We start from the raw sequence: 25,136 nt of genomic DNA, 5'->3' as shown, positions 1-25,136 counted from the left end.
GGATGTTGGTCGCAGATTTTGCATCCTATATCAATAGGCTTAAAACCTAGGTTTATCTATTGCAACAGAATACGGGAATAATCCAATGCCGATTTGGGGTTATTATGTGCGAATATAAAGCAGAATCGGCATCCCGAACGGCCTCCAATTGCTGATCGTATAGCACATGCACATCACAATCACTCCAGCTAATGACAATACGTACAGCAAAGTATCTCCGAGGGCTGATCTGCATAATGCGCGCATTAGCCGTTGTACCAAGCTTTGAATGTCCGGAAACTTAAGACCACAGTGCCAAGTCATACCGATAGGAAGGTCGTTTTACTCACCTGCGCAGTTGCATATTCATAGCCTATGATTGGTAGCAAACAAGTCCAAAGTTTGGGCATGGCAAGCCCTTGGCCTGTCCAATTGGATTACAATCAGTTTGACAGCATACATTATGATCCACTATTGATGGATGCGTGCTTTCAGCTCAGTGCATTAATAACTTTTCTGATACTGTTTGAGTACTAGTAGACCAAACAAAACCAAAGTTATAATAACTATATACATTGTGGACCTCTCGGAAAAAGACAGACTACCGTAACAAACGTGACTGCATACCAGAGCCACGCGCATGCGCGTGGCGTAGTGGTAGAACATCACTAGGAAGGCCCTACTTGTATAAAAAGAGGTAGGGGGCCCTTTTCTTAGTAGTCAGAGATTATAGATTCAAATCCTGTAACGGGCACCTTCTTCTCTACCCGGAAATAAGCATATAACAAAGATTTCTAGAAGAACTTGACTCCTCTAGAACCTAGAGCTGGATCTAAGATTGAGCATATATATTATGGTTGGTAGCAAGAAGAATATAGCCTCCAGATCATGTCTTTATACATATTCTGCCTCGATAATTAGATCTAGATATAGCTTTACAGTCCACTCCTGTATAAGAAATTATAGAGAAGAGTTATATGGTAATAAAAAAAAAAAAAAAAAAGAAATAAACAGGGATCTGGATCCTGGAAACATCCAGCCTAAAATACGCAAGAAGATCATATCTATCTGTATTGAGGCTCCTCGACTTTATACAAGAATCTGTCCATTCGTTCACTAGATTGGGATCTATTACGGAGTTGGGAAGCCTTGATACCAGACAGGGAGTATCACTTATATAGCTGCACACGCAATCAGGCGGCTGCATTAGGTTAAGAATATAAACTAAACTAAAACTAAACTAAGAACTACCCTCAACTTGAAGCCTGACAGCTACCGTCCCGCATGTCATGGAGGAATCGGATGGTTCACCTCACTTCGGCAGCCAAAGCGATCGCCTCGAGATATATTTTGCAGATGCGAGAAATTATCGTTTGCTGGGACTCTTTCCACCGCAGCTCTAGCACGGCACACTTTATCGAAATACTGTTAGCTTGTCAAGAGTCGAAGTGGATGGATCAAGTAAAAGAGGGGGTCACAATACCACTCCATTATCATCGTAATTGAGAAAAGTCCATTGATAGGAATTCGTGTAAATGCCATAGATGGCTGCCTTGAGGCGGTTGTTTCTCCGAACCCGATTGATCACCGCTGATTTCCAAAATTAGCAAAAGACGCAACGAACATATTTCTATTCCTAAGTAATTATAGCAGAATAAACTCACAGATGGCCGTGCGAGTCCTCGCATCCGAATGAAGCACCTTATCCCTAAACACAAGAAGGTTCGTTTCCAAAGCCGGAATCGATCCATAACACAGCATGTAGTCCACCGTTTCCTGATAAGAATCAGGTACTCCCGTAACCCGACGGTCCACAACGAGAGGAACCTGACTGAAAAAGCTCGGTGTATAATCGGAGGGTTGCAAGGCCGTGGGATACCTCTTCTTCATTTCGGCTAGCAGTAGAAAGAGAATGGCATCTAGTCTGGGAAACGCCATTTCCGCACATTCGTGTCCTGTTCCAAGGGCTAGACTGTAGTCATCCATGAGACCATCTGTATGAAATTAGACTATTGTGAGTCAGTTCTCGATATGTGTTGAGATGGGTGGAGTCATACTGAAACTCGCAGGTAGTCTTATCTGTGATAATTCTTCGCCAAGTGGCGAATCTTCCCTGTGTGTCTCGCTGGGCACAACGGTGGACTCGTCGATGTTGTCGAGATAGAGGTCGAATGTGTTGAGGACGGCATTTTCGCCTTTGTCGTTGCCTTCGCAAGAGGGACTGGTATCAATATTTTCCATAATGTTGTTATTGTAAGTATGATTAAAATGAACGGGGTAATGAGAGGAGTTAGAATCTTTGCTAGAATTAAAGGCTGCGTAGAAAGGTCTGAGATGATGTTGCTTTGAAATTTCAAGCGCCAGAAGACACTGTTCCTGCCTCTTGCTTCTACAAGGCCTCTACTTACAGTCTCTCCTTCCTTCGGAGACCTGAACCTACATACGGATATCTCCAGTCATAAAATAATGCAACGCGGACCTTTTCATTTCTCAGAACACCAGAGCTGGTGGGGTAGAGAGCCATCACAACGCGACATTAGTTAAACTCCGGCGCAGCCCCCTGGATCTTAATATAAGCCTGCTGAACCTCCTTCCGACCAGTCATCACCCGCAACCACTGCGTGATAAGAGGGTACTTCTCCAGCGACAGTCCAGCGAAATCAAACTCTCGCACCCAAGGCTCAAAGTGGTAATCAACGGCTGTGATCCGTCCAGGTAAGACACTTTGCCCACCGGACTTCTGCAGCTGGCCCTCCAGCACCCCATAGCAACGCTCCGTCTGCGCCGCATACCGTCGCAGGGCGTCCTCGTTCTTGGTTCCATTGTAGTGCCTGATCCTTGTCAGCAAGGATGTCCAAAATCCCTTCTCACATATCCTGAATGAGTAAAGAAAGAATCCTACATACCTATACCAATTCGTCTGCCCCGTCATCGGCCCGAGCGTCGAAAGCAAAAAGTACTCCCACTTTTCAAAGTCCACTCTATCCTGCTCTGACCCTTTCGGACCTAGAAGATTGTCCTTGTCATAGATGCGCCGGACATAGTTCATAACAGCGCCCGATTCCCAGGACACCACACCAGTGTTGGGGTCTTCAAGGGCTGGTACACGACCGTTCTCGTTGATCTTGAGGAAGACCTCACCCTTGACACCCTTTTCTCGGTCGTCGCCGAATTCCCACAGTTTGACGTTGTAGGGAACCTGCAGGGCTTCGAGGGCGATGGCGATCTTGATGGGGTTGGGGCCCGTGGCGTGCGCGTGGAGGAGGAGGGGTTGCATTTTGGGTGGTTGATTACTTTCTCATGTAAAGTTAGAGTAATCAGGAAGTTGGATTAAGGTTGGAATAGAAGAAAGGGTATTGCTCTCCTTTATAGTGGGGTTGTTGAAAGGGCATTTGGAGTAACAGTTACTGTGAACAAAGTGGTGGTGACATCATCTCACTTGAAAACGGACGTCGAGTATGGGTGCCCAAAACTGACGTGTTCACAAGGGTCAAACGACCTTCTCCGATCTGCATACCACATGAAATGATTGATGTGACTTGCATATGAGGTGGGGTAGGTACATGTTGGAGAAGGATCTGGGGTATGTTTTCCGCTTTCGGTGCTACAGGTGGTCTTGGCAGTTATTTCCGTCGATTCGATATTGGTAAGAAGGGACATGAGGGAGTCAACTGCTAAGAGGCTAGGGACATCGTAATTACTGGCAGATATATACTGGCTCGTAGGATGCTCAGGTACACCCTGGAAGAGGCAGTCTCACTATACTTGTAAGACTTGACTGGTTGCAAAGGCATCCCTCGACAGCTTTATGGAGTTTAGAAGTCTCCCAGTCTGGGAAGGCGAAATGGCGAAATGGCGAAATGGCGAAATGGCGAAATGGCGAAGAGTGGGAAGAATAGGTGGGATATACTAGGTAAAATCGTATCAAGACTGATGGCATGTATCTTAGATAGCGCAGTACTTCCCTCTTCATCGTCCTTCTTTTCAGATATACGCCGGACATTTGGAAGCGGCCTCGGATAGGTCAATTAGTCATAGGACGCGGGTGTGAGAACAGACCGAGAGATCAGGAAGTCGTAAGTACGTTAAGAGGGAGAAGTATAGACAGTTTGAAAAGTAGTAGGCTTCAATAGTCTAATATAACAGGTATATGATCACTCGAACAGAAAGCGACGAAAAGTCCTGTAACTTTTATTTACAAGCACCAACCAAGATACGCCAAACATCCAAGTCTAGATAGTAAAATGTACTCACGATCAGGTCAACATGTCATCCAACCGCTCACCCAGAACATCCTCGATCTGCTTCACCCATTTGCGGACCTCTCTCTCCACGTTCTCGTCCTCGTCCTCCATCAGTTCACTGATGTAGGGCAGCATTTCAGGCAGGAGAGCAAGCCATTCCTCGCCGAGCTGCTCCGTGAGAGACTGCTGGGCCTTGAGCGCAGCGAGGCGCGTGTGCGGGTTCTCGCCGCCTGCAGTCTTGCCGCTGGGTCCGGCAGAGGGGCGGAGCAGACGCATCAGCACCGTGTTGAGCTCCTTGTGGTTGTCGGTGGAATCGGCAGCAACGGCGAGTTCCGTGAGGGCGGGCACGGCTTCCGCGATGACGATGGATGCCGTCGACGAGTTCTTGGCGTGGGCGAGCTGAGAGATCAAAGGCTGTGCGATCACCGTAAGGTGAGAGGGGGATTGCCAGAATTCTTAAACAAGTCAGCACACTGCGTCAGAAAACATTTGGGCTAAACATACCGTCTTGGTCATGCTCAAAGGAGTTCTTGAGCATGCGCATCGTGGCCAACCACAGGCTCTTGGTGTCCTGGTTCGCGGGGTTTGCCTTGCCCAGGACAGAGACCACATTTTCGAGGATGTAGCTCGAGTAACCGGTAACGATGGACTGCATTGGTTAGCACAAGGCCGAGTCGGGAAATCAAAGGAGAAACATACCTGGAGGGTACCAAAGAAGACTTGGAGGAACCTGTAGAATGTGGTAAGGCGTGCCAGGCTGCCTCGGGCATCCTTCTTCGGAACACCAGTGGTCGCCCACTCCAGCAGCTTGGTGAAGATAGGGCGGAATGTCGTGTCGTTAAGCTTGTAAATCATCTTGATCGTGACTTCGTTGATGATATCCTCGATCTCGTCCACATCAGACAATTCGAAGTTGGCCTGGGTATCCAGAGATACTTGTTCGCGACGCAGGTCGAATGCCTTGAACAGGATGCTGGTGAGAACTGAAATGTTCTTAACAGTCGCAGACTTCTGGTGCTTCTCGATAGCAAGGCTAACGACGCCCAGAGTCTCTCTCGTAGCGTCGGGGCCTGCCTTGACAGCATGCTGCCAGTTGCGATCGATAGCAGCGAATGTAGCAGCCACATCAACTTTGCGTGCCATGAGTTGGAGAGCTTCTTCGCGGCTCTCATCCTCAATACCCTCAGAAACAGCAGACTTGTAAGAGAGAACAAGAATCTTGTCCAGGTGAGAGCCAGACACCATGAAGGGGATATGGATGAAAAGTGCAGAGAAGAAAGAGAAGACGGCGTCGTGCAGGCGTGCATTCTCCTTTCCATCTTCCAGACTCTGCTCGAGCAGGGCAAGGGAACGGCTGAGGGCGTCAGGAAGCGCGGGAATCATAGCCTCTCCAAGGACCTCGGCCATAGATGCGAGACACAAGACACCCATGATGCGAATACGCTCATCATCCTGTCCAATGCAGGCTTCGCTAGCAACCACTTGGGCAGCATGGATGACCTTGGTCGGCTCCTTCCGGCCGTACTTCTCGGCAATGCGATCGATACAGGCCACTGCAGCGTGCTTAAGGAGAATGTCTGGCGATGACTGGACGATGTTGACCAGAGTGGGCAGGAAGTCGAGCATGCGGTGTTGCGAGGCACCGTCGCGTTCAGGATTCTGACGGAGGCGACCTTCCAGAAGTCGGAGAACCTTACGACGCAGTTCGTCGTTGCGACGTTGCAGCAGCACCTCAATTGTGTCGAGGAAGTCCACGAGCGACAGGGTACCAAACAGAGCGCTGAGAACATCGCCGCTGGCCTGGCTGACAGGCTTGACGTTCTGCATGGATTCGCCAATGGCCAGGACCTGCTCCAGAATGCGAGAGAAAAGCGTGCGGATCTGTCCAACAACCTTGTCTTCCTCTGTTGCGAAATCCTTGGCCATCTTCACCTTCAGAGACGAGTGCTTGAACAGATAAGCCAGTGCGCGAAGCAAGTCAACTGCAACCTTCTGGGGCTCGCGGCCATCGTCGCTACCAATGCCGAGAAGAACTTGGGAAATACCGGGCTTGGAGCTGAGTGAATCCTTGACCAGGTCCAAGTATTTGCTGTATGTCTATTGAAGAAGTCAGCAACGACGTGCAAAGATGCATGCAATATCAAATGACTTACGCTGAGTTCAACCGGTGCACTAGCATCAGATACCAACCCGGTCATCAGGATGAGAACATCCTTATCCAGAGCATACCGATTGGCGAGCATGGCCAGAACCGCGAACAAGAACTCCTGAGTTCCGAGCTTGGTGACCAAAGCATGGAACAAACGCAGGCGGCGGTGAGAAGGAATATGCTCAAAGGCAGCAGTGAAGCTGAGCAACAACTCGGAAGTTCCGGACACAACATCACGCTTCTGGTTGCGCAGGGACTGGATGAGAGCGGGGACAACTTGATCGATTGTCTGATCGATCACGGAGACTGAGTATTCATCGTCCTTGCGCAGGACACTAGAGCCCATGAAGGTGAAGATGGGCATCACGCTGTGGAGAACCAATTCAGGAGCAATGACGGACAAGCCCGCGACGAGCAGAAGAGCTGCGTTCTGTACTTGCGGGCTGTCAGTGGTACGAACACAGTCAACAACGAGGTCGGCCCGGATAACGGAGGTGTCGAATTGAGCCTTTGCAGTTCCCTTGGACCGATTGACGATGGCAAGAAGGCTGCCAAGCGTCAAGCTCAGCAAGTAGCTCAAGCCAGACTGGATCTGGGCCTTGAAATGATGAAGTGCGGCCAAAGTCTGGAACAATCCATCGGCCAACTCAGGATGAGCCTCAGGGGTCGAGCTGTCGACCAGTTCCAGGATGAAAGTCATCTTCTCCATGAGCTGGCTGAGCTTGGCTTCATCCTTGATGGTCATAGCGACCATGTTGTTCTGACTAGTGCGTCTCCGCTTGGGCGCCGGTCCAAGAGACTCCATGTCCGTGATAGACACGGGGATCTTCCGAAGGAATTGGAGAAGCACAGAACCGGTGAGTTCAACACTGCGAAGAACTTCCCTGCAGCCGTGAACCAGTGGAGTCTGGACATCTTCGAGAGAGATCTCGAACAGCTTCTCTGCGGCGTCGACCTGCAGCTCCTCCGGAACAGTCCCCCAAACAGCCTTCATGCGGTTGAAGATGGCTGTCACGAAAGAGGGCCGTAGGGAATCCGAGTAGGGGCTAACATTAGACAACAGCAAAGTAATAGCGTCCTTGTCCTTGGGGGTGACCGTCAAGACAGCCTCTCGGTCGACATCTGCGACAGACACGCGCTCCCGTTCACAGACGTCCTTGGCTGTCTGCTCCTTCATATCCCGCCACGTCTTCAAGAACGGACCAAGTTCCTTGGTACGGGTTGTTCCGCCGGCCTTATCGACGCGGTTAAGAAGCTTGAGCAAAGACAATTTTGGAGCATAGAGGGGCATCTGCACAGCGTGGGAGCAGAGGAAGGTGAAGAGGCTCAAGCGAAGGGGCTTCTTCAGTTCCGTTGCGCCAGAGTCGGAAGTTGAAGATCCGCGCAATGTGGCCTCAAGTACCCGGCCAATGTGGGCTTGATCGAGGACATATTCCTCGAGGCCGGGAAGGAAGGCGCGCTCGACGATCTTCTGCGCATCGCGGCCGGCGATCCACTGGACGTTCTTCGATTGTTTGCCGTAAATCGTGTCGCGTGCCCAAACGTTGGCGTCACCCTTCTTGCTCTTCTTGTACAAGCTCCCAATTGTGGCCAGAACGCCCGCTGCCTCGCGCCGAACTCTCTCCGAGGAATCTGCCAGAGCAACCAGTAGGAATGGCAGGAGTGCCTGAAGATCGACATCGGGATTAGCGGAAGTAAGGAGGGACGAGATTTGGTTTAGTGCGGTGATCCTGGTGCCGATGGGGTACGAGCCGGAGAAAGTGCGGATAAAGAATGACAGGTACTGTGGCGATGTTGAGGCATCTGCCTTCTTGAGACCAGGCAAGTCGACAAAAGCCTGCAATTTATCCTGGGATCCGACAGCAAGTGCAAAGGTCTGCACCAGGCTCTCATAGGCGGGCATCGATTGCGCACTGAGAGCAGACGCTTCCAAATTCTTGCCTGCCACTGACTCAAGGACAGAGGCAAAGTTATCTTCGACTGCTTCTTGCTGGGCATCTTCCATCTCAACGTCTTCAATGGCTGGTGTGGTGGTGGGTACAGATTCGATCACAGTTTGTAGGTTATGTTCGAGTGCCGCGACATCGATGGAGGATTCCTCGATCGTTTTCTGGAAGATGGGTTGGAGTGATTCGGACTGAGTAAAGTGCTGGACAAGTTCTGCGAGGTGAGTCTGAGCGTCCAAGGAAAGCACACCCTCTGTATGAGCACGGCTGACGGATTGGAGAATAATAGCGATGGCCTGGCCCGCTTCCTGCTCGCCCAGAAGATTGGTCTCGAACAACAGCGACAGCAGATCCAAACGTGATGAATCCTTCTGCTTCGAGAGATCATCGACACATCCCGCAACCAAGCCAAGAAGCAAGTGCGATGTCGGATACTGTGCTGAGATTGCAGACAGCTGCTGCACGGGATCTTCCAAGCGAAGCACCGCCCTAAGGGCGCGCTTGGGGATCCGGGCGTCGGGCTTCTTCTGTGCCAGGACTGACAAGCAAATCAGGCCCGATTCCTTAGTCTCGTCCGTCCATGATCCGGCAACGGCCTCCATCAGTCCATCGAGAAGCTTGTCTTGGAGAGAAGATTTCTGTGCAAGAACCACGCAAACCATGTAGCAGCCAATCACCAGCTCGGAGACGTCCTTCAGAGCCAGACCGTCGTTGAGGACCGGCAGAACCTTCATGATAACATCCTCATGCTTTTCCTTCTCAAGTTCCCGTCGGCCAGAACGAGCCGAGTCCAACATCCCCGCAACCGCCTCGGTCAAAGTTCCCGCCCAAAACGACAAAAGCGCATGGTGATGCGCCCGCTGTTTGCTGACTTGAAGGGTGTATTTGTTGACAGCGGCGAGGAAGTGTTTGTTGGTAGTAGCGCTGTGCACGAGAGGATGGCGTGGAGGGTTGATTTGGCTCTTCTTGTACGGGTTGAGGATTTTGAAGGTCGGCGTCAGGTCTTCGGGCAGGATTGAAAGGAGGTTGAGGAAGAGTGGGGTGGTATAGTAAGGGAGGAAAGTGAGGATTGTGAATTCTGTGTTATACTCATGCACCCTATAAGCCTGTTAGCGCGTTGAATGAAGATCGAGTCCCCATGAAAGACATACCGAAAACGCCGGATAAGCCAGTCAACGGCTTTCACGGCCGGGCTCAGCAGCAAGTGACCTCCAACGAGGGCAAGGAAAGCCTCCAGAACAGTGTCCAGCTCCTTATTCTGAGCAGCGTTCATCTCTGTTCGGTCCTCCGCCTTGCTCTGTTCGCTGAAGATGGTGCGCTCGAACGACGCGAAACGAGGATCGAGCTGACATAACTCCTGGAAACCTTCGAAGCATATTTGGTAGACGGTATCGAAATCCTGTGTAGTGGCGGTCTTCCAGTCAAAAATGAGAGACTGCGAGTGCGCAATGCGCTGTGCTTTGAGGTTCAACTGATTTGTCGACTTTGCCGCAATTTGCGACAATTGCGCGGCGAGGGACGAGGCCATGGTGACGATGAGAAATTTTGTTTATCGATAACTGCAAGTCACATCCATCCCTCAAATATCAACACCGAAAAACTTTTGTCAAGACCCCAAGCGTTGGCGGGCAGTAATTCCCCGAGCAGCGTGGAGATCTCGAATGGCTCGGAGCAACTTTTTTTTGAGGCCGTTGGAACCAAACCGGAAAAAAATGCGGGAAGCGGGAACCTAGTTTTTCCAGCCTGCCATCGCCGCCGCCTTTGGTTGAAGCTCCCCCTCAAAAAGGCAGGCCTCATCTCTCCAGGAGCATGGATTCGTCTGGCTCCCAGGTATGTTTGAATCAAATAATGCCCTTTATCTACTCATATGATGCTAATTCAAATTTCACATTAGGAAAAGAAATCCATCCCCCGCTTCGCCAGCTTCAAGCCGCGGCCAGCACCTCCGTCCGAAGCTGATCGGCCGCCCGGGCGCCCCAGTCGCGATACCTCCGACCGCGATGTGAAGTCTAGCCACCACTCGAGGCATCGGTCGAGACATAGCAGCCATCATGACCGCTCTAGGTCCCGAGAACGTCGTAGGAGCCATAGGGAGCATCGGTCCTTTCGAAAAGAAGCAAGTCATCGCCGCCGAGAGCCCACCCCCGAATATCCAAGAGCATCCACATCGACCCGCACCGTGAAGCACCCGCCCGAGGAAGCCTCGGATTTGTATGTTATAGATAGCAAGGGCGATCGCTACAACCTCATATATGGAACGTTACATCGATATAGCGTTCCACAATATTATCGCGTCGGTCGGGGCAACGTCTTGGGATTGCCTTCCAGCTATAAGATCGACCGGGAAAGCGCTGTCGAGGACGTGTTGATCGTCACGAACGAAAAGAAAGAGGGAAAGTCAAAGAAGAAGACGAAGAATCTGCTCGCAGGACTAGACAAGGGTAGATCCCGGCTATTTCGAATACGGCCAGAATCGCTGTTGGATGCAGCCGCAGAAACGTCACGAGACTACATTTCCCTGAGTGTGTCTAGGAATGGGAAGCACCTGGATCTGTTAGAAGTCGACTCGGATGATGACAAACACGCGTATCGGTCGATTCACGGCAAAGCTAAGCCAGAGGATGACTTGCCCAGTGATGTTGAAGCCGTGTCCGATACGGATTCGGATAAAGAGGGCGGCCGGAGTGACCCCGACCATGAGATCAAGCAGCGCAATGCGGAGTTACTGCAGATTGTCGAGAAACACCCTGATGATGTCTCCGCGTGGCTAACGCTTATCGACCATCAGGAGTCGCTCCTTCGAGGACCGGAGAGGGAATTTGGCTCTTTGACATACGCAGAAAAGATGGGCTTAGCCGACATCAAGCTATCACTGTACGAGAAAGCACTGAAAAAGGTCGGACCGAGCCCTGCAAAGGATCGCCTCCTGCTCGGCCTTCTCGAAGAAGGGGCAAAACTCTGGGACACTAAGAAGCTATCGGCTCAGTGGCAGACGATACTGAAATCAAATTCCGAGTACATCAACCTTTGGATCCGATATCTCGACTTTCGTCAAACTGAATTTCTGGACTTCACGTATGAGCGGTGCCTTGCAACCTTTCTGGAGTGTCTGAGACTCAATAAGTCTTCTTTCGACAAACCCGAGAAGACCCAGATCCACTTTTATCTGTTCCTTAGGTTGACATTGTTCATCCGGGAAGCTGGGTTTACAGAGCATGCCGCGGCTCTCTGGCAAGGTCTTTTGGAGCTGACTTTCTACCGACCCGGCTCGCTTGAAGGAAGCAAAGGCCCAGAAGAGGTAATACCAGCTTTTCTGGAGTACTGGGAGTCGGAGGTCTCCCGCATCGGAGAAGTGGGTGCCAAAGGGTGGAAGAACGAGGGAAATGTGCTGCGAAATGCGAATTCAAGCGAAAAGCTTCAATTTCAACTGAACCCAAAAGCCGTGTTTGCCTCCTGGGCACCGTCCGAACGGGAACGAATCGTCAATGCTCGGTTGCCAGCCCGGAGTATTGATGATTCGGAGGAAGATGACCCCTACAGAGTCATTATTGCACCTGATCTCGAAGAGATTCTGTCGCTGGCATGGCAGCCAACACCTGTAGGAGTGCTGATTGATAGCTTCTTCTATTTTTCCCATCTTCCACCCGTTTCGTCGGTTGACAATTGGGGTACGACAAGTCGCTGGAACGGGGATGGCTTCGTGCAGAACGAATTCGCAAGCAATTTTTATGCAACGCTTGCGGACTGGCTCCCTGGTGTGGCCGCTGACATAGAGCCCACGGTCGCATCTCCTATGCTTTTCCCTCATCAAAACTATATAATTACGCTGGATACTTTGTTTGCTGATCCTGCTAAATGGTTTTCTGCCCTTAAAACCTGGAGCGACGCCACTTCTAATTCACAATCCGATGTCGACCCTGTGTGGGTTCGCAGAGCCGTCCGCTCGTTGATAGAAGCGCAGCCTGAAGATGATGATCTAGCCGAATACGGTCTTGCTCTTGACCTTGCGTGTAAAAGCAAGGATGCGAGAAAATTCGCGAAATCGCTGCTCAAGAAGCGATCGTCTAGCCTGCGACTTTACAATGCTTATGCTCTGATAGAGCGGCGCTTCGGCAATCAAGCAGCTGCAGATCATGTATGGGCGACTTCCCTCTCTATGAGCAAGTCCTTCCCTGATCGCGACAGGGTGGATAGTATTATTGTGTGGCGCACCTGGATTTGGGAGCTTCTCGACGCTGGAAATGCGGCCCAAGCATCTCATCTCCTCCTTTCGATGCCCCAGAATAGTATTGATCTGAAGATCCTTTCCGATGCTTCCAGTAACCCGTCCTTCAGCCCGACAAGTTTGCTGAAGATACATAGTGTATGTTTACCAAATTTACCGGCCCTTCCACCATGCTGACATTCCATCCAGTACATCTCAGAAGCACAGGAAATTGGTCTTGCGAACGAGAAGCCTATCGTCTTCACGTCGTGCATAGACTGCCTAGCTATTCTATCGTACCTCTCCAATTCCCTCGATCTAAGCAGCTCCCTGGAATACTATCACAATGCATTCGCCAGGCTAGCTGCCCTACCCGACCAGTCCAAGTCATTCGCAAACTTCACGACCGAACTCCTCCATCAATCCCGGGCCCGACTCCTGTATTACCACATCCGCACAAGTGGCATCTACAAACCCTCACATATTCGTTCCCTCTTATCCGAAAGTATATCAGTATCTCGCCACAACACCATGTTCCTGTCCCTCTTTGCCTGGAACGAATCCCGGTTCCGCATTGAAGAGCGCGTTCGCGACACAATACGAGATATCACCAGCATCAATACCAACACAGACAATCTCACAGCCGCTCCAGTTCCCATAACGACACATCTCTTTTCAATATACACTGAAGTCAACCGTCCTACTTACGCCGGATCAACCATGCACTCTGTCCGTGCGGCATTCGAGAAAGCCATTGGTGACACCATCCACCAAGGCTCTAATACTTCCACCGGCCACTCCAGCATCACCATCTGGAAACTCTACATTCTCTTCGAACTGTCTCGTAACGACATTCAACGAGCAAAGACCGTCTTTTACCGCGGAATGCGCGCCTGCCCTTGGTCGAAGGAGCTTATCATGCTTGCGTTCACTCATCTCCGGGCAGATGTTATCCGGGAGCAGTATCCGCAGGAGAGTAGAAAGGGCGACGGTATGGGATTCGATGAACTCAGGCATGTTTATAACGTGCTTGTTGAGAAGGGACTGCGCATTCACCTGGATATTGAGAATGAGCTGGATGAGATTGCGGTGGAGATGGAGCGGAAGAGGATTTCTTCGGGTTCGGGGTTGCCGATTACTATGCCTGAGGACAAGGATAGTGAGGATGAGATGCAGAGTTAGTAGAGCTGTAGACACCGCTTGATGCGGGTTGTATTCCTTATTCACTAGTGGCGAAGTGCCAATAAAGGAACCATTCGTGAAAGTGCTCTTTTATTCCAATAGAATTTATTAGTAGCTTGGTGAGTTTTCTACTATGCGTGGTGCTAGCTGTACTTCGCAAGACACAACACCTTCGTACCTAATATTCGCTCAACATGTAGTCGAAATCCGACATAAATCACCGATAGTATGAGCATCTCGAAGTTTAAGTGCCTGCACGGTGTACTACCTATATATTGAGCCGAATATAGCGACCCCCGCCAAGAAATATATATCATGATTTACCACTCTTAGCCCCCATCACAGCATCATCACTACAAGCTTGGTGTTATATATATTATATCAGGAGACTCACCCACTATCCTACCCAGCCACCATCAACGACCCTCTTCCCCTAGTACTACTCCTATACCTCAAACGGCACAACCGCCCCGGCCCCCTCTCAAGGATCCCTATCATTCCCCACAACCTCCCCCACAAACCGGACAAAAAAAAACTACTGTATACGTCGTATCCACCTCCACAACCCTAACATCCACCCCCTACGCCTTCACCCTCCCCAACATAAAATCCCGATACCCCTTCAGGACCGAATAATCCTTCGTCATAGCCACATACGTAACCGACACCCTCCACGACGCATCCGCCGTCGCCAGCGTGTGAAACGCACTCAGCGGCCTCCCAATAGGATGCTTCAGTGTCTCAGACACCTGCGCCTTATCGCAATCGCCCAGGAACAGCTGGACAGGAACGACGGGGTATGTAGAGCCGTTATGCCTGCTTCCGTGACGACGTCTCAGATGGAGCGGCCGGGTTGTTGGAGGTAGGCGCACAGGTAGAGGGGGTGGATGATCCCGCCAGGGAAGTTTTTGCCTGCCCGGGTGAGTTGGTCCAGGTCTTGGATGGCGTCGGCGCCGATGGCGCCGCCGTAGGAGTGCATGGGCATGAGGATGTGCTCGCCCTGGTCTACCAGGGAGGTAATTAGGGTGTGGACGATGGAGACGTCGTCGGCGTAGTGATCTCCTGATCATTGAACATAGTAGAATAAGGTACAGCCACAGTAAATCGTAGTCCGGAACAACACTCCATTCCCGCTTGGTATGTGTAATGCTGTTCTCTAGAGCGACGGGCGATACAACACCTCCTATTGCCATAGCCTCGAAAGCCATCCCACATAGTATATACAGTTGTGAAGATGAGATGGTCTATCGTAAAGAAAATACCTGAGGTGGACGTTCTAAGAACCGAGCATGGTCAAACCTGCGGTCTGATGTAGCAAATTCGGACATCAAGGGAATGTAGGCTCTATCCACTAGGCGATAATAGAGCTCGTTGTTTTCCGGATAAGGACGAAGTATAAGCGGCACCAGCACTCCAGAAGCCATCACTGCCACGTCTCCTTCCTGCACATTAGGTCCGCTGATCCCGAACCCTTCAACTATCGGATCATCCACTCCGAAAACAATCTTCCCGGAATTCGACGGAAGAACATCACAGAGCTCCTTCCACCAAGGGTTGCTTGCGCGACGTATGTCAATCTCATGGAGAAGATGGAATGTCTCTGTTGTTTTGGCGCTTCGATCATGTGTAAACTTGGCGTAAAGATGAGTATAAGCCAGGCACGTATGCACGAGACTTAGACGCCTGGATTCTAAGCTCCCCCAGGTATCATAGCGTACATCTGTGATGCTAACAAATTGATCGATGATATCTGGCATTGTAGAGGCCAGTTGTATAACTGGGGAGCAAGAGCCGATGCGACGAGCACAAATTGTCATAGTGGACAGGTCGTCTGTGGTCACTGGTAATGGCTTCCAGGCCTCCGAGCACCAGCCGTAGTCACGAATGGGGTCACCCAGAGACTCCGTAGCACAACCAAAATCGAGAACCCAGGAAGGATAAGAAGATGAGCAACCAGATGAAACATTGTATTCCCGGGGTTTAAAGATGTTCAGAGCAACCGGCCCTTCCTGTGTCATGATAAATGCTGTTGTTTCGTGCATGATCTGCTCAAGTGGCTTATTGTAGTCCGGGGGGTGCTTGGCTTGTAGAGAAGGAAGCAAACTGTACAATGCGTACACCCTGTCTCGGGGATCTTTGCACTGTCGATGCAATGTCTTGCGAAGATGATGCAGGGCATTTTCATGGTTGTATCGTTCAAGTGGCTGACAGAAATTCGAGAGCTCGCTGAACAACTCCGTCTGACCGTACCTTCTTTTAAATAGTTGCTGAAATTCCTGATCACTCCAGCATGCCTGCATAAGACCGACACTGGCGAAAAAGGCAATTAATCTATGATTAAATGTGAGTGATCCACTCATGCAAACTGGATCGTTTTTGGCCAGCTGGTATTCCTGGTATGTCCACATGCGTGCCCAGTAAGGGTCATCCCTGACGAGCCGGAACTGATCGTACACATTGACCAGTCGCTTCGCCCTTTGAACTCGAGCTTTCTGGCAGTATTGGCTCAGTGTGTCCAGGACACGCCATGCAAGTGTTTCCCGAGTGACCCGGCCCGGCTTGCATGCCTTTATCCAGGAAATCGCAGCACGTAGATCCATGTTACTATTCACCATCATAGCAATAACCGCAGACGCGCTCTTATAGACACGACCAAGTAATGGGACTTGTGTGTTCTTTTCAGGGACATCATGCTGGTTGATGCAGACATAGTCGATCCATACTACTCGTCGCCGGTCCTTACGGCGAAGGAGACGCAGCGTTTTATCCACACTCCGTGTCACGTAAAAGAGGGTATCATTGATGATAATATCTGTCTTCTTTGAGGCATCTCCCCAGACATACGAAATAGCCTTAAACTCAGGGCTATTATCCAATGATACAGACTCAAGAGAGCACCTGATTATGGATTCAGCCTTTGTGCTGGGTAAGATGGTGAGGAGACGGATTTCGTTTCGTTCTGGATGTAAAGGAAAGTTCTCTAGATGTTTGGGCATCTTGGTAATAACATGAAAAAGAATCGAAGGGTTCCACCTTCTGCTGAGCTGAAAGTGCCCAGTTTATTTTCGCGAGGCTGGGTTCGCAATGATGCTGTTGTCCTTAGGCATCAATGCATAGCCACAGAAGGCGAAGACTGGCCATTGTTATTGGCACTAGACAATACGCTAAAGAGACTGCAATCTTACCTCATTTAGGATTAGCTCTATTATGCGCCAACAGCTGATCTTGAAGACGAAGATTATGATTATTCGAACCTCATGTACGCATCAATTAAAATGCTATATGCGGATGCGATACATGGTTATCAGGGCCTATGATGTTGGCCATTGGGGGAGTATTGGGAGCTTTGGGATGAAGTCTTAGGAGGACACTTCGGGCATTCTCGGTGAAGAGAAAACTGATAGGTGAAGATTGGCTTGCATCACAGATCCTGAACTCACTAAAGAGGTGGAAATAAATTCTAACTATTGGATTATTTCTAACAAACAACTAATCACCACCATTAAGAAACGAGGTCCGGTTCATGTACCAGGCCATTGCATCCGGATTTCCTCTCTCCGAAGAATTCTCCACCTCAGCCCAACCATTTCCGAACCACCCAAACTCATTACCGTCATATGCTGTAGTCTCAAAATCTTCCCACCTCACATGCTCAAGTGCTTTAATAGCATGGAGGCTACTACCGGGCCAGAGTGCAGTAACACGACCCCTCTTACCCTGTTGCAGAGTCGTTGCACCGGCTGGAGGTGACTTGTACCAACTGTTGCATTCGGAGCTGTAGACCGTTCGTTCGAAATACCTCTCCGCGTAGTTGGTGAAATTTAGGACCTGTTTCCGCTTTGGTTCTACAATCCCGACATTACCATAGGCCATTCGCGATAATATCTGCGCGACGTATGCGTGTGTCTGCTCTATCATGATGAGGAGGTTTCCTGCCCCTTGAAAAGAATTGGGTCCCAGGGACTGGAATAAGTTGGGGAATCCGTCGGTGCAAAGACCTAAGTATGTCTCTGGCCGATCGGCATACTTGTCGCAAAGGATGCTTCCATCACGGCCTATAATTGGGAAGCTGGCCCCTAGGTTTTTATCGAAGCCGGTTGCGCAGATGATCGCCTCCACGGGGCGATGTTTACCATCTGTGGTGATAATACCAGATTCATCGACACGAGCAATTGCTGTGCCGATTACATTGACTTTCGGCGACACTAAAGCTTCCAGATATCCAGGAGCAGGTGTCAACCGGTTACAGAGCGGAGGAAAATCAGGCAGCAGGAGATCCAGTAGCTCGGGGTTTGCTTTTAGTCTCTCCCGCATGCCCGCTCGGAGTTGAGCTGTCGCAGTCTTCTGGATATCGCTATCCCGTTGGGAAATGGCGAATTGGCTCTGGATCTCTAGCTCCAGTTCCTTGCGATACTTGAGATACGATGATGGTTCATCCCGCCATTTTCGCTTCTCTTTCTCCGTGTAGCGGAAATTCATAGCTTGAGTATTCGTTCGTGCCGCAAGGTGAGGGCTACCGTGTTGATTGGATATCCATGTCCCTCCACGAATGTAGTGGTCCATAGACTTGACTTTGTCGATGATTGCGGGGACGATCTGGACCGCGGTGCTCCCGGAACCGATTACGGCTACAGCTTTCCCCTGGAGGACCAATCAGAAACAGCGCATTTGGTGTATTAGTGAAGCGTAACTCACCTCAGGAGTGAAGGCTTCATCCCAGCTAGCGCTGTGAAGCAGCTGTCCTTTATAGCATTGTAGACCAGGAATGGAAGGCCACTTCCACTCGTTAAGCAAGCCCGTTCCAGTCATCAACACGTCGGCTGAGTCTTCGAAGGTATTTCCAGTTAGTAGGTCTTGGATCTGAACAGTCCATAAGTTGGTGGTATTGTTCCATCGTGCTTCGTTGCATCGCCGATTGAAATGTATATGTTTCCGAACATCGTATTTCTGGGCCACACGTTTCCAGTATTCGAGGATCTCGTCTGAACAAGAGAAGAAGTGGCTCCATTCAGTCCAAGATTCAAAACTAAGTTGATAAGTGTGAGATGGCACATCTATTTGCACAATCAGTCAGTGATGGTTGGTACTTCATAAGATTGGATCCAGCGAGGCTCACCACACGCGCAGCCTGGATATCTGTTTTCGAACCATGTCCCTCCTAGTTCGGGATTCTTCTCATAAATAGTCAATTCCAAGTGAGGCACAGCCTTCAGAAACTGAATGGCAGCGACAATTCCTGAAATGCCTGCACCGATGTAGATGAGTTTCAGTGGCCGGGGCTGGTCGATAGGACGTTCTGAGATCAACGGAGGGCTGGAACTGGAATGTTGGCGGTCATTGAAAAGATGAAAGTCCTTTGAACCATGCTGCTCGGTGGCCAAAGGTTTTTCATCGTCATTGAGACCGATGTCGTATTTGCCTGTGGTGGTTCGGTCGTTGAGAGGACAAAGAGGAAGTATCAATGGATTGCTTTTAGCTGTTTTGACTGAAGACATGATACGAAGATTCCATGTAGATCCTCTTTAACCATTCAATACTAGTGGAATTGAGAAGAATTGATTCTCCGTGGATTTGCAGCTGTTGTGTGATCCCGGAAACTATGAGTGAGTACCTTTTCCGTGCATCGCTTGAATTTTTCTCTCATCCTGATGCTTTCTATAGCTATAATGAAACCCTGCGTGAGACGAAAGTAACCCGATGTCTGAGATGGACATGTAACATGTTGTATGTGGATTGGCATCGCCTCTCTTATGTCAATGTTCAGCTCTTTTCTATGGATGTTACAGTAGCATACCGGGATGTGCGCCTCATCACTGTGCTTGTCACGGCCATGGCTGCCCATAGAAATTACAGAACCGTATTTTAGTCTGGTACAGTGACATTCTGCTTCGGCATACTATTCCAGATTCCCCCTTTAGTATGATTTAGCCACTGACATGAACAGACTAGCTATGGGGAGCAAGGAGAAATGTCTGAGATTCCAATGACACTGCCGGAAGGATTCATGGTTCGCATTCTGGAAATTCTCCGCGGACATTTATCATTCGCCAGTGCGATATGCATGATACCCGCACCCGGTTAGTTCCCGTTTTCAACCACGGAATTTGTGTATACGGGGTATGACATGTTGAGATAGATCAAACAAATCCTCCAAGTCGAGCAACAAGCACTTGCCTCAGGACACACTGCAGGCTGCACGGATGGTATGAGGCATGATTGTCCAGGGTAAGGTCAACCTGCATCAGAAAATCAATCTCTTCAAATGCAGTTCGGGTGCAATTCCAGCATCACCCACCATGTGTCTGGTTTCGGACTACAGTGTGCCGCCCGCGCATGAGTCTTAAAGAGGGAGATGCTACGGCGGCTTCACTCATGCCGATCCTATACTCCACTTACATGGCAAAATCAATCGCTGAAAAGTCATCGCTCTAGGGTTCTTGATGGAAGGGCAATAACTGATGGATCTGGCTGAAAACTACTCACACTATCACTTCTATCATTAATCTCAGATGCTAACTGAACGTGGCCAATGTGGCTACAGCGTCATTGGAGATGTTGCATCGCTAGCTCTCTTTAGCACCATTGAACGCAAAAGGAGACCAAGAGCCACATACAGTCATTTTGTGCACGTGTTCCACTGTGACATGTACGAGTAATGTTGCATAGCGAGGCGTTATCTATCCATCTCTTACGAGGAATTCACAGTTACATGACCTCAAGCTTCGATGTGCGAGTAATGTAGCACACATAAATGCTCTAGACGCTTTTAAGATGGGACTTGAACGGAAGATAAAAGGGCCCAAACGTCTTCCTAACCGTGCCGCTACTTCTTCAGCTCAACAGATATTTGAACCAAATTCATCGGGGTTCCTTCAGATATATCTTTCTCAAATACATACTATTTATATCGTTATGAAGACTGCCGAGTTTGAATTCGACCTTGACTACAAGGTCATGCCCCATGACCCCGTCGAGCTGAGAGGTAAAACCCGCGATAGCGGAAAGATGATTGTCTTGGATCGTGAAAGCTCCAAGATCGATCATGCCATATTCTCCAGCATTGGAGACTACTTTCGCCCCGGAGATCTCCTCGTGCTGAACGACAGCTACATGCTGTCAAACACCCTGTGGTTCGAGTACGGCAACAACGAAACCCTCCAACTAACCGTCTACGGTCACGAGCCAGACGGTACCACCATCGTCGAGCTTAAGAAGCCCGAAATCACCTTCAAACGAGGGCAAACCCTCACTTCCCTGGACGAAGAGAAGCTCAAATGCACTCTCCTTGACCAGCAGCCCGATAAGCTGTGGAAGGTCCAGTTCAGTCCCGGTGACCTCCTCCTCCCAACTCTCGACCAATACGGAGCCCGGCTCGACGAGAATATCCATTTGAACCCCACATACTGGAAGGAAAAGCCCGATGCTTACCGCTCTGTGTACGCTAAGAAGCCTGGCTCTTTGGAGATCCCTTCCGCCGGACTGCACTTCTCCCATGAGCTCCTCGCCGAGATCTCCGCCAAGGGTGTGGAAATCGCCTATATTACTCTGCATGTGGGGGCGACTGAGATTCTCTCTGTTCGCCATATCAGTGTTGAGGAGATCGAAAAGCACAAGGTACGATCGGAGTACTACGAGGTCAGTGAAAGGACCTCAGCACAGCTGAATCGAGCACGGGGCGAAGGCCGTCGCGTTATTGCTGTCGGCACGACTGTTATGCGGACGCTGGAGACCATTACCCGTGAGACGGGCCGCAAGGGCACCATCAAGCCCCAGCATGGATGGACCGATCTCTATATCTATCCGGGATTCGAGTTCAATGCTGTTGATGTGCTGCTTACCAATTTGCATCGCCCGCGGTCTAGTCATATTGTACTAACGGCTGCGTTCGCGGGAACGGAGTTTGTTATGAGGAGCTATAAGGAAATTCAGGAGAAGGGCGATTATGAGTTTGATATGTTTGGGGATTGTATGCTGATTACCTAAGTGATACATTCCCCTTCTTGGTGAATTGTGGCGTGCCAATAGTCCTCTGAAAATATTTATATATCGAAATATACAATTTTCACAAGAAACAACCTAGCCATTACGATGTATCCAATCTTCAGGTAAGAGGACTATTAGGCTAGAATTCAAAGGACGGACTTATTGATAAGGTTTGTTTGGGTGGAACCATAAAGCTCGGGGTTAGCTCGGACTCGCCCGAATCAAGTGGTTCTGGAATAGCTACAGGGCTAGCTGCAGTAGTAGCTCCGGTGGGAGACCCAATCCGCTAGTATTAAGCGGCGTATTTGGTTTTAGTTATAAGGCTTGCAAATCCCACCTCAACGACAGGCCATTTATGTCATCCAACTAGGGCCCCCCAACGATCTCTCCATCCCATTACCTTGGCAATGGACACACATCGCCCCTTAGAAGCGCACTCATCGTCTACTGAGTCTATATCATCTCCAGCACCGAGTAGTCTCTCGCGTCCCATCACATCATGCTTATCCTGCCGTCATCGCAAGGTCAAGTGCGACCGTCGTCAACCGCAATGCACAAAATGTGAGCGAGGCGGTCTTGCCTGTTCCTATGTATCGAAGCAGGAGTCAAACCGAGTAACGAAGCCCAGCAGCACCAGTGGCCCCACGATGTCTTCGTCGACGCTGGCTCGAATCAATCCTGGTCTGCAGCGGCTGGCCAACTTCATGGCGCAAGCGAAAGCATATGAGCAATACTCAGCGCACGGCACCATGCCGCTGTCGCTGGATACCTTCATACCCACTTCGACAACGCAACCGACATCAGCAGCCAACAGTTCCGGTGCCCACAATCCGCGATCGGAGGAAGATGCCCTCATCCTGGATAACGGAGTTCCCCACTTTGTTTCTGGCAAACACTGGGCCTGGATGGCAGCAGAGGTGCGCTTGACAGCTTGCGGCTCGCAAAAAGGGCAGGACAAAGAAACAAAAACGAATACTAACTCAAATCCCCCCTTGCCTTCCTTTTTTCTAGCTCCATGACATTCGATCAATTATCTCGGAAACTCAAAGATGCTCCTCCCCAACTGGGACACTTGACGAGGTTGTATGGGATACCGATTATCCTCTAGAAACGTCACCTAGCACCAACAGCTTCTGGCCGGATACTCGGGAAGATTGCTATTTGCTGCTGAACATGTTCCTCGCCAATGTCGACCCAATAGTTCGTATTATCCACCGACCGAGTTTGTCCCGTCGCTTCGACGCCTTCGTGCACTTTCAATATGCCGACAGTCGAGAGGATACCCCGACCGGAGGGGGAAGCCGCAACAGCGGTACGATTCCCAGTCCAGCCAAGACAGATGCCTTTAAACCACTAGCCATGTCTATATTTTACGCGGCTGTCAACAGTATGAAGGATGCAGATGTACTCAGTATGTTCGGCATGAGTAAAGTCTCTCTCCTCAAAAGATATCGAACGGGAACGGAGGTGCTTCTCAAGCGGCAGAAATTCATGACATCAAGGATCTTTGAGGTTCTGCAAGCATTTGTGATATTACTAGTGAGGACCGAGATAACTTTGTGGACGATTTTCTATTCTAATCCTCATTTACGGCTATAGACTGCGAAATATAGAGAAGATGACATGGGCAAAGTGTGGCCTTTAACGGGCCTGGCCATTCGGATAGCAAAGCTCCAAGGACTCCACCGGGACCCCCTAGCCCTACCACTGGGGACGATCGACACCGTGCAGGTGGAGCTGCGCCGTCGCCTATGGGCACAGATCTGCTATCTGGATTTCCGGACCGCGGAAGATCACGGCTTCGCGCCTTCGATTCACGCATCGGACTTCGACACGCGTCGACCTATCAGTCTGGACGATGTAGATCTGGTCGAAGGCACTGCCCCCTTATCCGGGCTCTCTGATGCCCCCAAATTCACCGATATGACCATCTACCTCCTGCGCATCACAGCCGCCAGTTACTACGGGCGCATTATTCAGATAACGCATGCGTCGCGTAAGCGGCTGCGGAACGGCCTACATGGTCCGACTGTTGACGAGCCTCAAGCCTTGATGGAGCTGCAAGGACTGTTGCAGACCGCCACTGGAATTGCAGGCGAGCTAGAGAGGGGCCTCGACGAGCTGGTTCGGTACTGCGATAAGAGGGTGACCATGCAAGCGATGGCCTTGGATCTCAGCCGGCATCTCAAGACCAAATTCTGGGTCATGTTCTGGATGCAAATATCCCGACCGGATCGCGAGAAGATTATCACTCCCGCCATGAGACGAAGGTGAGCCTTTCCCAATCGCCTTGTTCCCTGTCTCCACAACCCGAAGCTCATGTGCAACCACCCAATTGGACGAGCAAGGGGTAGTAGGACACGTCCTAAGAAAAATTATTGACCATCATTCATGACAGCATATTTGTCGACGCTGCCACCGCCGTAGAAACTTGGTGCGCCATTTCGTCAAGCCCGGCCTGCGAACCCTATCGATGGCACATAACCTCGCACGCGGGCTTCAACCTCATCCTCTATGTCCTCTCCGAGCTCCAGAGTTCCGTTTTCCAGGAGCCTGAATGGGTAGATCTCCGCCATCGTGGACTTCAACTCGCCAACACCATCTACGATCTCCGTGGTCAGCATACTACGGGCGCCTGGCCCGCAATCATTTGGTTGGTGAATCGTATTCGGTTCCAGCAAGGTCTGGCTGGGAGTCCTGCCCCTGGGATGGCTGCCAACGCTGCTACCGGCGGCAATGGTGTCGCTGAGCTCGGTAGTCCGTTGAATAACCAGCCTATTATCATGAGAGCGGCTGGTCCTGCTGGTGCTGCGGGGGTTGATAGTGCTACCCCGATTAGCCCGCCCGGGATGGACTTTGATGCAGGAGATCTTATGGGGCTGATCAACTTCGAGGAATTCGATCTCTCAGATTTTCTGACGATGGATGGGATAGGACTTCCGGGGCTTCCGCGGTAAAAGAGTAGAGCCCTTTTGATGAAGGATGGAATTGTGCTGTACTGATCATGTGCGTTGGGTACTGCTATTCTGTTGCTTCTTTCACCATGAGAGACATCCTGGAGATGATAGGGCTTTTATGCAGTTTATGCAGTTTTCAGGTAGAGCTGGATCTTGAGTAGTTCATTAATGATAGATGGGGACTTCCGAACATAGAAAGTTGATTCGAGACGATCGGTATGCGACAGGGCTATTTGGATGACCACCAGTCTAATCTTATAGAACAGACGAGTGTCGCCACTGATGCCCACTCCATAAACATCATCAATACCTCCAGGTGTTTAGTGACTAGACCTCAATGGTCCCATTGACTTGACGACCCTAGCGCCGGCAACTTGAAATACCTATAACTTGTCGCTCTTCGGGTGTGGTCCCGGAGACTGTGGTGTACTCGCTCCAGGGCATTGGACAATCTTGAAAAATGCGATTTATTCCTGTACAGTCTCTGCCCCT

At 50.2% G+C, this 25,136-nt stretch overlaps 8 protein-coding genes across 8 annotated transcripts; 3 read left to right on the top strand and 5 right to left on the bottom strand.

The window, feature by feature from the left end:
* Nucleotides 1-1,453: 1,453 nt before the first annotated feature.
* AtWU_08389 (ubiquitin family protein) lies at nucleotides 1,454-2,220 on the bottom strand (the record flags this gene model as incomplete). Its single annotated transcript, XM_035503497.1, has 3 exons — nucleotides 1,454-1,569; nucleotides 1,644-1,973; nucleotides 2,037-2,220. 3 exons carry the CDS (start codon nucleotides 2,218-2,220, stop codon nucleotides 1,454-1,456), a joined length of 630 nt encoding a protein of 209 aa, XP_035359390.1.
* A 295-nt stretch (nucleotides 2,221-2,515) lies between these two features.
* Nucleotides 2,516-3,256, bottom strand: AtWU_08388 (glutathione S-transferase family protein; the record flags this gene model as incomplete). Its single annotated transcript, XM_035503496.1, has 2 exons — nucleotides 2,516-2,810; nucleotides 2,886-3,256. 2 exons carry the CDS (start codon nucleotides 3,254-3,256, stop codon nucleotides 2,516-2,518), a joined length of 666 nt encoding a protein of 221 aa, XP_035359389.1.
* A 979-nt stretch (nucleotides 3,257-4,235) lies between these two features.
* On the bottom strand, nucleotides 4,236-9,846 carry utp10 (snoRNA-binding rRNA-processing protein UTP10; the record flags this gene model as incomplete). The annotated part of the gene is made up of 5 exons (XM_035503495.1): nucleotides 4,236-4,678; nucleotides 4,728-4,872; nucleotides 4,923-6,320; nucleotides 6,377-9,416; nucleotides 9,470-9,846. 5 exons carry the CDS (start codon nucleotides 9,844-9,846, stop codon nucleotides 4,236-4,238), a joined length of 5,403 nt encoding a protein of 1,800 aa, XP_035359388.1.
* Nucleotides 9,847-10,127: 281 nt separating this feature from the next.
* Nucleotides 10,128-13,704, top strand: AtWU_08386 (uncharacterized protein; the record flags this gene model as incomplete). The annotated part of the gene is made up of 3 exons (XM_035503494.1): nucleotides 10,128-10,148; nucleotides 10,213-12,681; nucleotides 12,733-13,704. The coding sequence occupies 3 exons, from the start codon at nucleotides 10,128-10,130 to the stop codon at nucleotides 13,702-13,704; spliced, it is 3,462 nt and encodes a 1,153-aa protein (XP_035359387.1).
* A 581-nt stretch (nucleotides 13,705-14,285) lies between these two features.
* Nucleotides 14,286-16,700, bottom strand: AtWU_08385 (HET domain protein; the record flags this gene model as incomplete). The annotated part of the gene is made up of 3 exons (XM_035503493.1): nucleotides 14,286-14,520; nucleotides 14,577-14,766; nucleotides 14,978-16,700. The coding sequence occupies 3 exons, from the start codon at nucleotides 16,698-16,700 to the stop codon at nucleotides 14,286-14,288; spliced, it is 2,148 nt and encodes a 715-aa protein (XP_035359386.1).
* Nucleotides 16,701-17,193: 493 nt separating this feature from the next.
* On the bottom strand, nucleotides 17,194-19,199 carry AtWU_08384 (flavin-containing monooxygenase; the record flags this gene model as incomplete). Its single annotated transcript, XM_035503492.1, has 3 exons — nucleotides 17,194-18,345; nucleotides 18,400-18,758; nucleotides 18,821-19,199. 3 exons carry the CDS (start codon nucleotides 19,197-19,199, stop codon nucleotides 17,194-17,196), a joined length of 1,890 nt encoding a protein of 629 aa, XP_035359385.1.
* A 1,417-nt stretch (nucleotides 19,200-20,616) lies between these two features.
* On the top strand, nucleotides 20,617-21,687 carry AtWU_08383 (S-adenosylmethionine:tRNA ribosyltransferase-isomerase; the record flags this gene model as incomplete). Its single annotated transcript, XM_035503491.1, has 1 exon — nucleotides 20,617-21,687. The coding sequence occupies one exon, from the start codon at nucleotides 20,617-20,619 to the stop codon at nucleotides 21,685-21,687; it is 1,071 nt and encodes a 356-aa protein (XP_035359384.1).
* A 647-nt stretch (nucleotides 21,688-22,334) lies between these two features.
* Nucleotides 22,335-24,644, top strand: AtWU_08382 (fungal specific transcription factor domain-containing protein; the record flags this gene model as incomplete). The annotated part of the gene is made up of 4 exons (XM_035503490.1): nucleotides 22,335-22,604; nucleotides 22,699-23,226; nucleotides 23,287-23,957; nucleotides 24,086-24,644. 4 exons carry the CDS (start codon nucleotides 22,335-22,337, stop codon nucleotides 24,642-24,644), a joined length of 2,028 nt encoding a protein of 675 aa, XP_035359383.1.
* Nucleotides 24,645-25,136: the final 492 nt, after the last annotated feature.

Source organism: Aspergillus tubingensis (assembly GCF_013340325.1).
Source record: "Aspergillus tubingensis WU-2223L DNA, scaffold_9, whole genome shotgun sequence".
Taxonomy (NCBI): domain Eukaryota; kingdom Fungi; phylum Ascomycota; class Eurotiomycetes; order Eurotiales; family Aspergillaceae; genus Aspergillus; species Aspergillus tubingensis.
Note: the sequence above shows the minus strand (reverse complement) of the source record. Positions and strands in the feature narration are given on the sequence as shown.